Source organism: Mustela lutreola, chromosome 1 (genome assembly GCF_030435805.1).
Source record: "Mustela lutreola isolate mMusLut2 chromosome 1, mMusLut2.pri, whole genome shotgun sequence".
Taxonomy (NCBI): Eukaryota; Metazoa; Chordata; class Mammalia; order Carnivora; family Mustelidae; genus Mustela; species Mustela lutreola.
In genome coordinates, this window is record NC_081290.1 from 49,592,489 (window position 1) to 49,608,454 (window position 15,966).

Genomic DNA, 15,966 nt, shown 5'->3' on the forward strand with positions numbered 1-15,966 from the left:
CACAGTTATTCCATGCTGTTTGACAGAAGGACAGGGTCGGGGGAGGTTGTCTGGTTAGCTGAATTTAGCTGTTCTGGCCCCAGATTTTGTCCCCTGTCACTACATACTTGCATGTGCCTTTTATCTTGTGCTTCTTATGGATTATTAGGCCATTAATGGCCCACTCCAGCATAGCCTCATAGCCTAGTATAATATGTATAGGGGACTTCATGATAAGGTTCTACTGGAATTCACTACTGAAAGTAAAATCACTCTTGATCGTTATATTTATATAGCTCAGAGAATGGACAGCTAACCTTTTCTGGAAGAGATTAATTCATTCATTCATGCATTCATTTCTTAAATGAATCTTTAATAAGGTGAACTCTGTGCCAAGCACAGGTACAATAGTGAACAACAACAACAGAACAAAGAATCCTGTCCGCATGAGCATTACATTCTTTCTTCTTTGTCTTCTTTTTTAATTGAGATACATTTGACACACAATGTCACATTAGTTATAGTATAGCTCCACAGGTCTGTACCTTATACCTTGCTCACCACAAGTACAGCCACACTCGGACGCCATACAGCCCTATTACAATACCATTGACTGTATTCCCTATGCTGTGCCTTTCATTCCCATGGCATTCATTCCTGTATCTCCCATGTCCCTAAGCCCATTTTGCCCACCCCTCCCCCGCCCCCCCGTTAGCCATCCATTTGTTCTCTGTATTTATAGGTCTGTTTATGAGACTTAGGTTCTAGCGGAAGTGGATAGAAAATAAGCAAAAGATAAAGGATTTAGAAAATTGATGCTATGGAGGAAAATACAGACGAAACACGGGTACTAATGGATGAGCACTGGGAATGGAGGTGGGATTATAATGGATATAGAGAAGCCTGGGAAGACCTGTCTCCTTTTGTTAAATAATGAATATTTATTTAACCCAACACATTTTGATTTTCGTTAGAACAGCCAGGAAACTCAGAGCTAAATTCAGGAGTGAGTTACAGTAAAAAAAAAAAAAAAAAAAAAAAAAAAAGTAATTCATTCCAAGTCTATTCCAAGTCTATTACTTTCTTGCTCTTTTTAACCTGATTTGATCTGTTTTTTTTTTTTAATTTCTATTGTCTTGTTTCATGTGCCTAACTCTGTATGTAATCTAGAATCCCATTTTTGAAAATAGGTAGGATACACATTTTAAACATTAAAAAAATGAATGGAATCCATAAGAAGTACAAAAGAGAGTACTAAACAGTCCATTTTCCTTTAAGCAGAGGAATCTCTTCTTTTTTTTTTTTTTTGACTGTTGAATATTGACTATTGAGTTGACTATTGAATAATCTCATCTGTGATTTGAATGGGGACTTTCTTCTGTCCTATATTGTTTTCTCCCCCATGCACATGCATATACACACTTTTCCTCTTCTCCTAATTTTCACTTCCAAAAAAGTCTAGATTTGTGCTTCCTGAATAGAATGGGCCTCTTTTTCTTTTCTCTAATATACAAAAATCTTTACTCTTTCATTGCTGTAAATAATTTTAGTGACTGTGGAGCTTGCTAGGCCCACATTGATACTTAGCAGGAGTTGTGAATGTTGATGGATGTGGTAGTTCTCTCCAGTAATTAAAAGCACAGTTATTTATAAGGTTCCACTTAGAATTGTTGCAATCTATAGTTGCTGTTAATTGATGACAGATTCATGCTATTTATCAATAATGTATGATATTTATATCAGTGTCTTCTGTTGCTGTGCTAACAGTTTTAAGCACTGGTGTTTTTTTTTTTTTTTTTTTTTTTTGTTGTTGTTGTTGTTGTTGTTGTTGTTGTTTTTAGGAGAGTGGGCAAGCAAGCATGTGGTTGGGGGGTTGTGGGTAGGATGTGTGGGGAGGGGCAGAGAGAATCCCAAGCAAATGCCACCATACCCAGCACAGAGCTGGACTTGGGGCTCAAGCTCCCAACCCTGAGATCATGACCTGAGCAGAAATCAACACTCAGATGCTAAACCGAATGAACCACCCAGGTACTTCAAGCACTGGGGTCTTGAGAACAATGTGTTATGCTAGTGTTAGTGTCTGCAAGGTAATTGAAAACAATGGTGTTGCTTGACATCCTGGGTATCTGGACTAGCTAGGCTCAGACCAGGTGGACCTATAGTTGTCCAGTCCTTAATCATGAAAAAGAGTTTTGCTTTCAAATATATTTTTGAAGATCTACCTTTCATGCTTATTAGTGGTATTTCTTTTTGGTTATTTTCCTTGTAAAAGGAGAGGACGCTTTCAACACATTTCTGATGGTTGTGTTCAAAATCATATTCTCAAGTTCTCGGGAAGCTTTGGAGATAGCACACTTATGCTATGACAGAGCCTTTGCAAGACTGTGGGAGTCATACAGTGTGAAGTTGTGGTTGTTTGTGGGTATGTCTGTCTCTTTTGGCAGATTTAAGGGCAGAGATAATGTGTTGATCAAATTTGTGTCTAACAGTGTGCCTTTTAGGTATAGGTGATCAGTAAGTCCTTGAAAAGTAAATATGTAAATTTGTGCCTGTACAATTGTCTTACAGAAAAGGATATGGAAAATATATACCCATTCCCTTGTTGTATGAAGAGAAACAGTAGATAAATGCAAATGGCTTAGACCAAAGCCTGAAACATAGTAAGCACTCAATAAAATATAGCCATTTTTAATATTATTGATGACACTATCTGAGCAGGCCCAGGATGTAGCATTGTGCTTGATGTAGAGTTTACATCCATAAAGATTCATTTTGGAAACGAATGCATGCATGGGTGAATGAATGAATCCCTTCCAGAAGAGGTTAGGTCTCTATGCACTGAGTTTCCCCAGCACCTTCTGCGTTGCTTTACTTCAGCATATTCTCTATGCTCTGAGGTTCCCCAGCACCTTCTGTGTTGCTTTACTTCAGCATATTCTACTAACATCATTACCCTTGTTTATTCATCTCCTCACTTACTAGGCTGCGGGAAGACTTTTGTTTTCTTTGTCTCTATAGTCTGAAGCCTGGCACTGTCTGTAGAAAGAGGTAGTGTAAATTCTGTGAATGGATGAATATAGAGACGGATGAGTAAATACTTGCTTTCTCTATGAAGCTGTATCAGCTCAGAAGTAAGACTGTTGAGATAATGAGCTGATACCCAGGAACAAGAAACAACCTTCTACCTTTCTTTTCACAGCTGAGGAATCCCACCATTCACTCACTTTCAACACATGTCTTTGAAGACATTTGTCACCTTTTCAGACTGATGAATGAAATTCTGAACAAGGCAATTTTCTTTTCTTCATGGCGATTATGTTCTAAATGTCTTTAAGCTTCATTTTACCTGCATGTTTTCTCTTTTGAGGGTCCCAAATTTATTTTTGAGATCACATTAAAAATTACAATCCTGGGGTTTTAGACATTTTGCCAGTTGGTCTACTACTAAAATGAAAGACCTATGTTTTGTATGCTTATTTATTACGCAGTGGGGGGGGGGGTGTGGAAAGAGAGAGAAGAAGAGACAGAACTTTGAAGGAATTGATCCACATAATGTTGAGGGCTAGCAAGACTGAACTTTGTAAATCTATAGGGTAAGCTAGCTGGCTGGAAACTCAGGCAAGATTTCTAAGTTATCTGATTCTTATATCTTAAGAAATCTGATTCTAAGACAAGAATCAAGAGATTCTTGAGGTTGAATCTCTCTTCTTAGGGCAATGTCTATTTTTTGTTTATGAGCTTTAACTGATTAAATGAGGCCCACCCACATTATGGGGGTCATCTGCTTTACTCAAAGTCAATTGATTGTAGATATTAATTACATTTATAAAACAGACCTTTACAGCAGCACCTAAATTAGTATTTGAATGAACAAATGGGGCACCATAGCCTAGCCAAGTTGACACATAAGCAATCAAATGTATTATCTTTCGTGATCTTTATAGAGTCCTGAAACCTAAGAAAAGGGCACAGTGAACCAGTTTTATACATAAGAAAAATAAGGTACAGAGAGGCTTCATACCTTTCCATGTGGCTTTGAGCCAAAGTCAGTGTCAGAGTCAAGGATGCGAGGCTCTGCTCTGTACCTTGCTGTCTCTCAGCCTGGCCTGGTAAACCAAGAACACGCTTGAAAGCACCATATCTTCACCTGGAATTCTCTCTGGCTTTTTAATAATACCCTAAGACATTTATCCTACTTCAAAATACTAGTTTCTCCCACTGGGTATCTTTTCAAACTTAATCCTAATGACCTATGTGTAGTTTAATCTTCCATTTTGTGATTAGTCAGTTTGTAATTAGTTACATTTAGGACCATGAAGTTCCTGAACAGCCTCAACGATTCCATGTCCCCAAAATAGGTGCTTTTTAGATGCTACCAAAATGCATTCTAGTATATATCTCTTGACAAAATAATTGATATTCATCTATCATCAAGGCACTCCAGTCCTTGGTAGGTTCTCTCAATGTTTTATCCAGTTGGAAAGTGACTAATTATAATTTAACATATGTTTCTTGGTTAAGTTCATGATCATTAATCTCAGTTTATCTCCAGTTAGCAGCAGATACTGGCAGACTGATAGCCCATGAAGAAGATCATCAGGTAACTCTCAGAATTTGGTTTGATTGGATTAGGATTCTTATTATGTATCATGGCTCCATACTCGAGATTTCAGGTCATTGCCACAAATCGTGTGAACTCAAACCAGAATTATGAGTCCATCCATGTCTCCGTGTAAACCCCTGGAGAGGATGTATTGTATTTTATCATACTTTTAAGTAAGAGCAGTGGAAAATACCATTTTCTTGAAAATTCAAAGATGACAAAAGGCAATTTTTTTTTTCCGCAGAAGGCCCCCCACACTCTGCTAGGCATACACAAAACGACTTCAAAGAAGGGAAGATGGCAGAAGGGCTCTTTTCCCATAACACCTGCTTCTCCTTTCCCTGCTCTTGCAGCAGCCTGGGGTTCTCTGTTCTCTGTGTTTTACTCGCTGTGTTCTGCAGGTTCCTCTGTTGCTTCAGACTCGTAGATTCCATTTAATCTAGTCAACTGTGGGCTCTTTGGGACCAGGAGTTCAATCCAATTCAACTGCATTGTTGTAGTGCTTCACTCAGCTTTAGTTGGTAAAGATTCAAAACTACATGAGATGGTAGTAGGAGACAGTTTGGTGGAGGGGTTAAGGGCATGTGCCCTGAAATCAGGCTGCTGGGTTTGAGTGCACAGCTGACCACTTATTATTGGTATAGCCTCGGGCATGTCACTTAACTCTCTTTGTGTCTATTTCTCCAGCTAAAAACAAGAACGAAGGAGATAGCAATAGTACCTATTTCATGGGATAGTATGTATAAAGCACTTAGAATAGTAGTGGAGGGCACCTGGGTGGTGCAGTGGTGGGATTAGGCCCCACATTGGGTTCCATGCAGAGTCTGCTTGGGATTCTCTCTCTTCCTCTCTCTCTGCCCCTCCCCCTGCTCTCTCTCTTCCTCTCTCTCTGTAAAATAAATAAGTATATCTTTCAAAAAATAATAGTAGGTTCATGGTTGGCATCATACTTTGGATTGTACTTTTTTAAAAAAAATCACCTACTTCCATTTTAAATAATTTTTGATTTTGTATATGTCATCTTCTAGTGACTTCCTGGAATTTTGTGAGTTAAAGACCCATCTTCAGTAATATCACCTAAGCGGCTATATTCCACCACCTAGTTGAGGGCACAGTCCTGACTCTTACTACATTTCATATTTCTTTATATTTCCCTTAGCAACTAACACTGGAACTTGTATAATTCATCATTTGGAACCAGGACTTTTTATTTTCTAGTCCCTTAGTATTCAATAAAGCTAACATTTACCAAATATCTATGAGGTACCAAGCAAGGTATCTGATTCTTACATTCTCCATGAGGATAGTAGTATCATCTCCATTTTATAGAGACCAGGGAGATTAAGCACCTTAGACCATTTCAACAAATCAGGAAGTGTCAGAACTGGTTCTCCCCCAGGTTGATCTTATTCCAAAGAGAAGTCTCTCTTTCCTTCATTTTCCTTCCTCCTCCTGCCTCTTCTGGGGGCCCGGCAGTCACCCCAAAGCTAGAAAAACCCACATGCTCTTTTCCTGCTATACTTCCTGCTATACTCTTTTCCTGTAATACTTTGTTCTGGACCTCAGAACTTTTATTGGAGGTCCCATGAATGGCCGGGTAAAGTCCTAGCAAGCCACCTTTCTGTTTTCCTTTATTCATATGTTGGCACCCACATAGGACTGCCCAATATTACACTGAACTACTAAGTAGCCCCCAGAAAAGCAGAGCACCTATGCAGGAGCACCAGATTTTTTCCTTTGAAAGGTTATTATATTGGAAACTTTAAACACCAAAGTCCTCGTTACAATAAAGATCAGCACTCTCTTGGGCATCTCTATACATACAAAACTGAGTAACAGGTCTAGTTTTTATATTGAATTACATATGGGGCAGGGGCCTCACAAAGTTTTCAGAGGTCCTGACTGGCATTCTCATTCTAGGCTATTTATAAGGTTAATTAGATGTTTTTTCAAACCTCTATGTACCCCATCTTTTCTCCCTCAACACACTTGCTTTTGTTCTGTTCACATGTGGACATGCTGGTGATGAATCTGGCCTCTACTCACCCTTAGACTATAAACACTTTCAGGGCAGGAAGATATAAAGTCTTAATGTAGGTTTAGTACCTGGCTTGCTACTGGCCCATCTTTTACACCATAGTAGATTCCTATTGATTTACTGGCTCTTAGCAGCTGGCTGCTTGGCCTCATATCTCATGTTCTTTGGAAATCTTTTAGCCAAGATTTTTAATTTTCATTTTTAGGACCAGCCTTATGTACCTTTACAAGATAGTGAGACTGTGTGTGGTTAGTATTGGCTAAGCAGAATCCATGCACAGGAGAAGGAAGTACATTCCACACCTTTTGACAAGTCTAAAGTTACTGTCTGAGACTATAAATAACAACAGTAGATATGAATTAGAGAGATAAATTCTTTGTGGATAATTTTCTAAGCAATATGGTATTTTCTTTACAGTGCTGTTGGTTATTGATAATATTTAGAAAAAGAATATCTGTGGATTTTGAGAATATATATTTTTTTCTATGTCACCCATTTAATATATTTTAATTTTTTAAAGCTGTAGGCATTTCTAGAGTATTTTATGATGCAGACATTCAAAGAAACCTTCAGTGAGTATGAATAATGCAGCTTTAAAGTTTTCCTCAGTTATTTGTTTTCCTATGTGGGAAATTACTGAATCTCACATATTTTTGAGTTTTCAAACTTTTGATTTTTCATATTTATATATGAAAATAGTTTTGCCTTAATAGTTTTGCCTTTAAATCCCTAAAGAGATGCTTGCATTGGAAAGTGGAGACATTGTCTGTCACTGGTTCTTTTAAAGAAAGTTCCACTTGGTGGCAATCTACACGGCATCTTTACTCAACATTTGCCCAAACTTGCAGTGATTAAGCATTGGCAATAAATCCAAATATCAATTTTTTTTTCCCTTTGCAAAGTGTTCGAGATTTTTCTTTCACACGAATCTTTGATCTTTAAAAATGCCTCCTTACAGATTCCACTGAGGCTCATTTTATGCCCTAACCAGAGCTGTTGTTTCTTCTCCCCTCTATACGTGGGCAAGGCATGAGAGGGAAGGACAAGCCCTGTTTCCCACCTACATTTGTCGCATGAATCGCCGTGTCCGTTCCATGGAATAAAAAGTACAGAAGTCATATAACATATATTTTATTTTAAAAAATTCTAGGAAGATAGGAGAGGCTGGGAGGACAGAGAAATAATTGGAGCTGAGAAACATGAGCAATGCAGGACATGGACATTTGTGTAGTACCCACTGCAGATGAGGCGTTCTCCAAGGCCCCTCACCCACATCCTTCAGCTCTTCCTGTTGAAGCCCCATGATAAGCCAGTAAGGAGGGTATTACTTATTAAAGAGATTGTAAAACTACGTATTTTAGCCCCACTTTCCAAGTGGAAAATTTTCACATTTTTTAAGCGGAAAAACAAAGTCTCATAGATATTAAGTGGTTCAACTGGTGGTATTGAGGTGGAGTATATTTACTGAGGTAGAGTATACTCCGAGTATGTTCATGCTCCTGTTACGCTCAGCTGAGTGCATAGCCTCCACAGCCAATGTCTTTATTCTGTGTCCATCTGAGTTCTGAATCTGAATTATGGAGCTTGGAACAAACTACATAATTTTCATACCTAGAAAAGTATCCTGAGTGTGAATTTGGCTTACTGCTCTTTTGGAAAGTTAGTTTCTTTTTTCAGTAGTATTACCTCTGGACCAAACGCCCAAAAAATAAATAAATAAATCGATAAATAAGCAATAAAAAACCAAAGGCATGAAATTTCCAGTCCTATTCAATAATAATCAATGTGGTTTTGATTTTTTTAGGTGTGGTGGTGTTGATGGCTATGGGAAGGTCAGAATTAATAATTGCATGGCTACCTCCTCAAATGGTCATAGACCATCCCTATTTGTCTTTGTTCTTCTAGGTTTCAGAAAGTGCGAGGGTATCAGAGGAGGCAGTGTATTCTGGCTTTACAATTCTGGGCCATTTATTTTGGAACCTGCCCTATTGAATGATGGCCCTTCAGTCAGCCGGATGGACTGGGTATTCAGACCTTACTTACAGTTGTCTCAAGACCAGGGCCAAAGCCTACATTTTTTTGGAAGTATATTCAGTAGAGTTTATTTATATTTCCAAATCAGAGGAGATTGTAAAACTACATATTTTAGCCCCACTTTCCAATATCTTGTACTACAGTGAGTTTTGAATGGCTCTAACTCATCTGATCTTTTCATATTTGACCACACTTCCAATCCAATGCTATAAAACTTATATTGGAAGTTGATTCAGTTATTGGTGTTAAGGGTCAAGGTTATAATCTGTTGAGTTCTGGTCTAGAGTGAGATAAACACTTTATCATATAGACTTGCTTGGAAACACATCTGTAGCATGGGAAACATCTCCGTCATATGGTTTATTATGTGGTCTTAAGATGTGTCTTAATCTGGCCTTTATTTGTAATTGCCATCTTCAAAAGAAATCTCAATTTCATTTAGGGAGAGAGGTGGCATTATATAAGGGCTTCTTCTTCTCTGAAAGTGCTCTTGCATGATCTGAATCAGACATCCCAAGTTAACTTTAGAGGTTGGTCTACGAAGAAAGGTGCATTATTTTAAATGATACGCTAGATCACATTCAAAGATACTTGTAGTTTGGCTTCTTTTGATCAGAGCAGGGTGCCATGTGTTGGCTGTGTTCCTGTTTGAGTCATGCCTTTTCTGAATTTCCCTGGTTGTTTCTACTACATGTGTGTGGTGTTTTACTTTCCATTAGAATGTGAAGCAATGGTTCCCTTCTGACATGTGGGGAGAATTCTAGATGTCAAAGTGACCTGATGATTGGAAGCAAATGAAAATTTTGGAAGTCAGACAAGAGGACCTTCAGGTCCCATGTCTCCCCTAGACCAGCTTCTGTCTTTGGAAAAGTTATTTAATCTCTTGGGGCTTCAGCGAGCCCATCCCTTGAATCGTCATTATGGGGGTACTAGCTCCTACTGGTAGTGCAAAAAGGAAAGGAGCTATTGTACAAAACTACTCCGCACAGTGGTTGGTACACAGTAGATATTCACCAAATGAGGATATCATTTTTTTTTATTGCTGTCATGCTTTATTGCTGGCACAAGTAGCTCTGAACTATGGTGTTTAAAGGATTAGAGAAGACCCTGTTGTTCGAAAGTTGGAGGAGGATGGGGAAAGCAGGAGTACCTTGCCTCATTTCTCATGCTTCAGACTTGTTTATTACAGTGGCAGGTTACCATGGAAACTTTCGGGATTAAGATGGCATTATTGAGTTAAGCATTCAACGAACACCTCGGGAAAGGAAAGCTATAGCATGTATGTGTGCCGTAAGTAGTTTTCAAGCGAGAGGGTAATTTGGGGGTGAAGAGGGGATGGCAGTTACTGACTTGCTTGTCTCCCAGAAATTCCTGAGCTCTTGCAGAGCTTTGTGATCCCGGGATGAAACTGTGATCTTCACCCCGCCTTTGCCCCTTTGCAGACCATGCCCTACGTCGTCCAGAAATTATAAGCCAGAATTTCAAAATGGGAAGCCGCTCTCTACGTGGCAGGGAGTGTGGCTTTTCAAAATAGATTCTGAAGTCGAAAAGAACTCTGAGTGTTTTTTGAGAAGGGCTGACCTCCTTTCATGCCACTTACTGTGAATTAAAGCTGTGAGGAGAACCAGTTTGGGCATGCGGTGCGGCCCGGAGAGCCGAGAGCCACTGCTGCCAGGGAACAAGATTTGTGTTTCTAAGGAGATACAACAAAAAGGAGAATGCTTTAAGAGCCAGCGGCTGTCAGAGTGTAAAAGTATCTACGTTCAGAAAGGGAAATAGAAGTTGAATTAAGTAATTTTATACACACGTTACAGGGTGCCCTTCTGCTAGTAATTCTTAAATGCAAAAGCAAATAGTTGTGGCCACAAAGGGCTTAGTACATCTCAGCTGATTTTAGTTCTCAGACTCAAACTGGATCTGGTTGGTATTGACCTGCTCTGTGCATGTGATTTTAAGATGATCTGAGTCTTGTCTGTCATTTCGTTGGGTTGTATTAGTAACAGGGGACAAAGGGTGACATATCCCAGCAGAGGGTTGGGCAGTCACTTGACAATCTATTCGGAAGCCACGAGAGGAGGGAAATCTTAGTTGTGACAACTGGGACAGCAAACAGTGTCTTCAATGCCAGCTGCAGCGCGCTTGCGAATGCGAGGTCCGTTATTAGTGTAGAAGAATGTCCTGAATGGGTTCATTGGATAAAGTCTCATCACAGGGCAGAATCACAGGGAGAGTGCACCAAAGAAAAACTACAGTACAGCTATATTTACTTAGTGCCTCTGCAATGGGGTTTTATTTTCCACAGTTGGAAAGGGAACCACCTGTCTCAACTGCTGATGTCAGAGAGCTCCCTCGAGACACAGGGCTGTTGGAAAGCACATGATACTGTATATATTTGCTCTTACGTCCATATCTGGCTCAGATTGGGTTTCAGATTTGTGCCCTATTGTGGAGTTCATTGAGCAGTGACTCCGAGGTGCCCTCCCACGTCACCATGTCCTTGTGAATTAAAAAGTCGCTCGTGCAAGCCCCTGTCGGGAGTGTTCCCTCAGCTTGCGATGCAAGTATTTACACTGCAGTAAAATGAATGACATGCGTATCGGGGTTATCAACTATGGATTCAGATTTGAAAGTGAGTATTAAGTGAGTACCAAGTGAGCGTTATCTCTGCACCTTAAAGTCAATATGCTGCTGTGTTTGGGCTTTTGTTTTATTTCTAATGATCAGGAAAAAATGTGTGTATCAGGTTTAGAGGGTTTATGTGTAGATTGCTAAAGAGGCCAAAAAAAAAAAAAAAAAAAGAAGAAAGAAAGAACAGTATGTGCTTTTTCTTTTTTTTTCTTTCTTTCTTTTTTTTTTTTTTTTTTTTTTTGCTGGTGGCATGTCAATATGGAGAAATTGAAGAGTGAATGAAATGCCTAATGCCTAATATGGAAAGACTGGATATTAATGACCGTGCATTTCAAGGAACCTATCGCATTATTATTTAATTTTTTTTTTCAAAAACTTGTACAATTGCTATTCCAGCTCTTTGTGCTGGTGGGAGATGAGACCCTTTAAATGGTGTTCCCTAAGGAAATGCAAGGGCCACTGCACTGCACAACTCCAGGGGGCATCGTTTATGTCATAGTGAGGACTCACGCTTGAACTATCCCGCTGACTATATGTCCAATCCCAGAAAATATGATGCAATCAACATTACTCAAACATTACATAAAAATAGAATTGTTACCAACAATTGCAGAAGGCTTGCTATTAGTGAAGTTATTCATTATTTTAATAGTGCCATGCATCTCAATTTGAATATCTTTACCAACTTGGAATTATATGGCTGTTACACAAAATAGGTGGAAAACAGAATCTCTGAGAGTATAAATTACATTCCTGGGCCACATCAAATCAATGTCCTATTAGGGACCAGAACCAGGGTTCTTTTTTTTTTTTTTTTTTTTTTTTTTTTACCAGGGTTCTTAATTCCCATCTTTCCCATGACTTGCGCCTTCAATTAAATTAATATTTGAAATGATGCTTGGTATCTTTTCTCAAATCCTAAAAATAGAGTAAATAGGATGGGCTAAGACCCCTTGGTTCATCTAATCTTTCCCCCAGTGTAGGATTTTCCTCTGAACCATTAAAAGTGTTATAATATATGATTGATATTAATTAGTTTTCTGTAAAGTACTGCACTCCTTAACATGAACTGAACTAGAAATAAATATATTACCATGAATTAAGATTTTATTAGTTGCGAAGAAGAATTGGATGAAGGCACCTATGTGAAATCCTAAGTACAGGCGTCAAATTGAATTAATGCCAGCACTGCCTTGAGATTAATTTGAGTACTGAATAAGAAATAGTATACCATAACATAACTGTGTTTACTGAATCATTTTTGGCATCAAAAACTAAAGCTACATTACAGATGCACCAACAGGCTTTCCTCCCTTGGAAGAGAGAGGCGGGTGCATTTTGTAATTAAAGTGGATGTTACCCTCTGAAAAATGCCTCTGGACTCCAGGAAGAAAACTGTCTTCTTGAGAACATTGCATCCCAGTATATATCTCAGACTTTGCATACAATCTGTTGCCCTGGACTTCTGCATTCTATTAAATTTTATAATATGATCAGCTCTATTTTCTACCCTCCCTCAGTCCAGAGTACTGGGTAGACCTCACTTTATAAATTTGCATCTCATTATTATGTATATATTTTGGAAAACTGTGGAAAGTGTTGAAGAGATGTATAGGGTTGCCTCAGGGATGTTCTAGAAGGGATTCCTGATTATGTAGGGAGGAGGGATTATATAGTACATAATGCAGAGCAGTGCAAGCAGAAGCCTGTAAAGTTCTAGTGATCACTCTTCCCAGCCTGTGATGTGAGGAGTGCCCCCTAGAGTTGTGCACTGCGGTGGCCCTGATCTCCTCCCCCAGATTCATTCTGAAATTCCCTGATGCTGTAATTCATGAATTTTATTTGTACGTACGATATCACTCACTTGAGGGAAGGTGCAAAACTTGAGACCAGGGACTGTCAAACGGGAAGATTCTGTACCTTATATATGTAATTTTGAATTTTCTACTAGCCACATTAAGAAAGAAGTAAATTTAATTTTAATAATATCTTTCATTTTCCCCAATACATCCAAAATATCATATTAACATCTAGTCAATATAAATTATTAATGAGAAATTTTCCATTTGATTTCTCATGCTAACACTTAGGAAATGCTATGCATAGTTTACAATTATAGCACATCTTAATTTTGACTGGATATATTTCAGGTGCTCAGCAGCCATATGTGGGTGGTGGCTACTGGATTGGGCAGCACAGTTAATTTTTGTATCAACTTTTTGGCATTTCGTTACACAGAAAAATGGCTTGCAAGATAAAAGAATCCTTAAATACCCAAGACAAAATATAACATATCCTTTATGTCATTTTATCAATTTAAAAAGTGATTATTTGATTGATCACTGGTTTTCAGGAAGAGTATGAATTCAAACACCATTTAGTTGATAGGAGACTTGTGGCAAAATTGACTTGGTATTGAGTTATTTTGCTCCTGTGGCTTTGTTTTCCCTTCTTCCCCATAGATATCATCATTTTTACAACATGATGGGATACTTTGTGGTTCTTCTTACATTTGCAAACCCCTGGTACCTTTTCACTCTCCATGCACCATATGGATGTCTTGTTTCTTAATAGAGAGACTTTTCAGACTTTTGGCTCAAATAACTTTTGTGGCCAGCATAATGGAAAGAAACACTGTTTTCTGCACTTCCTGCTTCTTGTCTCTTTGGAGGTAGAGCCAGGTCAGGACCAGTATGAGGCTGGTTTTCACTTTTCCTCAGGTACACAGAGAAACCAGCAAACTCTTGGCATCCCTACAGCTGAGGTGGTCATTCTGTATGTACTCTCATGGAAACACAGCTTAATGTAAGACTTCAGAAGAAAGTGCTCTTTCTGCTTTGTTTCTAGACTTTTTATTTTATTTTTTTTTAAGACGAGGAAGTCAGGCAAAGAACAAACTTAGGCATCTGCTATAATGTTGCTCGATGTTAAATTGAGGTTGAAGTATTTTTATGTGACTATAAAATGTCATTATTGAGTACTTATTATATGTCAAGCACTGGTTTCATACACATCTCATTTAACCCTACACCCACCATGAAAAATAGGTATTTATATTGCCATTTTTACTGTGGAGAATGAGGTCAGATAGTTTAGTTACCTCACTTGGGATCACACAAATAACTCCTAAGTGGCCAATCAGCACTGACTGACCCACAAGGTCATGTTCTCAGAAAATGGGACCATGTTTTCAAACCAAGTCAGTGATACCCTTCAATGATGAAATCTGAACCAAAGGCAAAATACTACAGTATTAGAATTAGAGGTTTCCTTCACTCGATTTATTTAAGAAGTACATTCGGAGAAGACCTAATTCTATCCCATCTTTTGATAGAAAATATATCTACAAAGCTGAAGGGGCTTTGTCCAAGGGCAGTCAAACACACTTAGACATCGGGCCGCTTGATTCCTCCTCCACTGTGGTTTGTCTATGTAGGTTAATGGTACTTTCGAGAAGAGAAGTTGAACATTTAGAATTTTTTTTTTTTTAACGGAGATGTAGCAATCATTGGAACTTTGTATTATTATAAAGACTCCTTTTCTTTCTCCTTTATACATTTTAGACTTTTTATTGAAGGATAATACAAATACTGAAAAAGTACATGTATCCTAGGGGTTCAGCTCTATGAATTTTCACTAACTGAACTTAGCCATGTAACTAGCAGTGACACCAAGAAATAGACCATAACCAGCTGTCTGGAGCCCCTTCCATGTCCCCATGTTCCCATGTCCTCAGTTCCCAACCATCACCAAAGGCAATCTCTATTCATACTTCCAGATACATAAATTAGGGTTACCTGATTCTGTACTTATTTATGCAGAATAGGATAAGGTATGCACTTTTTTTTTTGGCATGTTTGGATCCTTTTGCTTCACCTTATGTTTCTGGGGATTTATCTATATTTTGGTGTATCACAGAAGTTCATTCATTTTCACCAATGCATTTGGCTATAAGGATAGAGCCCCCACAACCTGAATATTGTAAGTGGAATTAATAAGTGTATTGAAATCGATAGTATTTCAGTTACTTTTTTCCAGAACGTCATCATCCATAGTTTCATTTGATTCACTCTAAAACAAAGTAAGTAATCATAAATCTAGGTAAATAAACAAATAAAAAGACAATAAACCTAAATAATAAATCTAAAACACAGCAGCACAGAACACATCAGCCACCTCCACGGTTGTGAAGCAAGGCTCGTCCCAGCAAACCATTCTGGTCCTGTGTGTTTATGTGCTTGTCAACAGAGGGTAATATCATAGAGAAGACAAAAAGCACAGTCTGCAAATACCCACGGGAGAGCGCCGAGTTGGAGTTCCCACTAAGTAGCTTCGCACGGCTGTGCAGAAGGTTAGGTGTGGCCTATTTTTAGGTGCCCTACGTGGAAGTGGAACCACTAAGATGGAGGGTGGAAAGTTAACACCTTAGGGGCTGTCAGAGAACCTTGCTTTGAAAAGAGGCAGGAAAAGAATCCCTTTCTGATCATCTGCTTGGGACAGAGGCCACCCTGATCTCCTTAAAGCATAATCGAGCTTTGGACCTGTCAAAAGGGAAACTCTTGAAAACTGCCTGTTGGAGATTATTTCCCAGGCACACAAATCAAGCTTTCTCATGTTAGTTTTCTTATTGTTTCTTCCCATGGGTCTTGCAAAGTGAAGTACAGCATGCTGGAGAATTCTGTGT

At 38.7% G+C, this 15,966-nt stretch overlaps 1 protein-coding gene across 3 annotated transcripts in view; it reads left to right on the top strand.

Annotated features, from left to right (window-relative positions):
- The window catches only part of PPARGC1A (PPARG coactivator 1 alpha), a 656,258-nt gene that overhangs the window by 529,743 nt on the left and 110,549 nt on the right, over positions 1 to 15,966 (top strand). Inside the window, exon 1 of one of the 3 annotated variants that reach the window (XM_059164586.1) lies at positions 11,210 to 11,283. The exons of the other annotated variants lie outside the window; for them this stretch is intronic. Within the exon in view, the coding sequence (XP_059020569.1) occupies positions 11,239 to 11,283 (45 nt within the window). The 5' untranslated portion in view covers positions 11,210 to 11,238. Of the gene's footprint in view, positions 1 to 11,209; positions 11,284 to 15,966 lie in introns of those variants that run through there. 3 annotated transcript variants of the gene reach the window in all.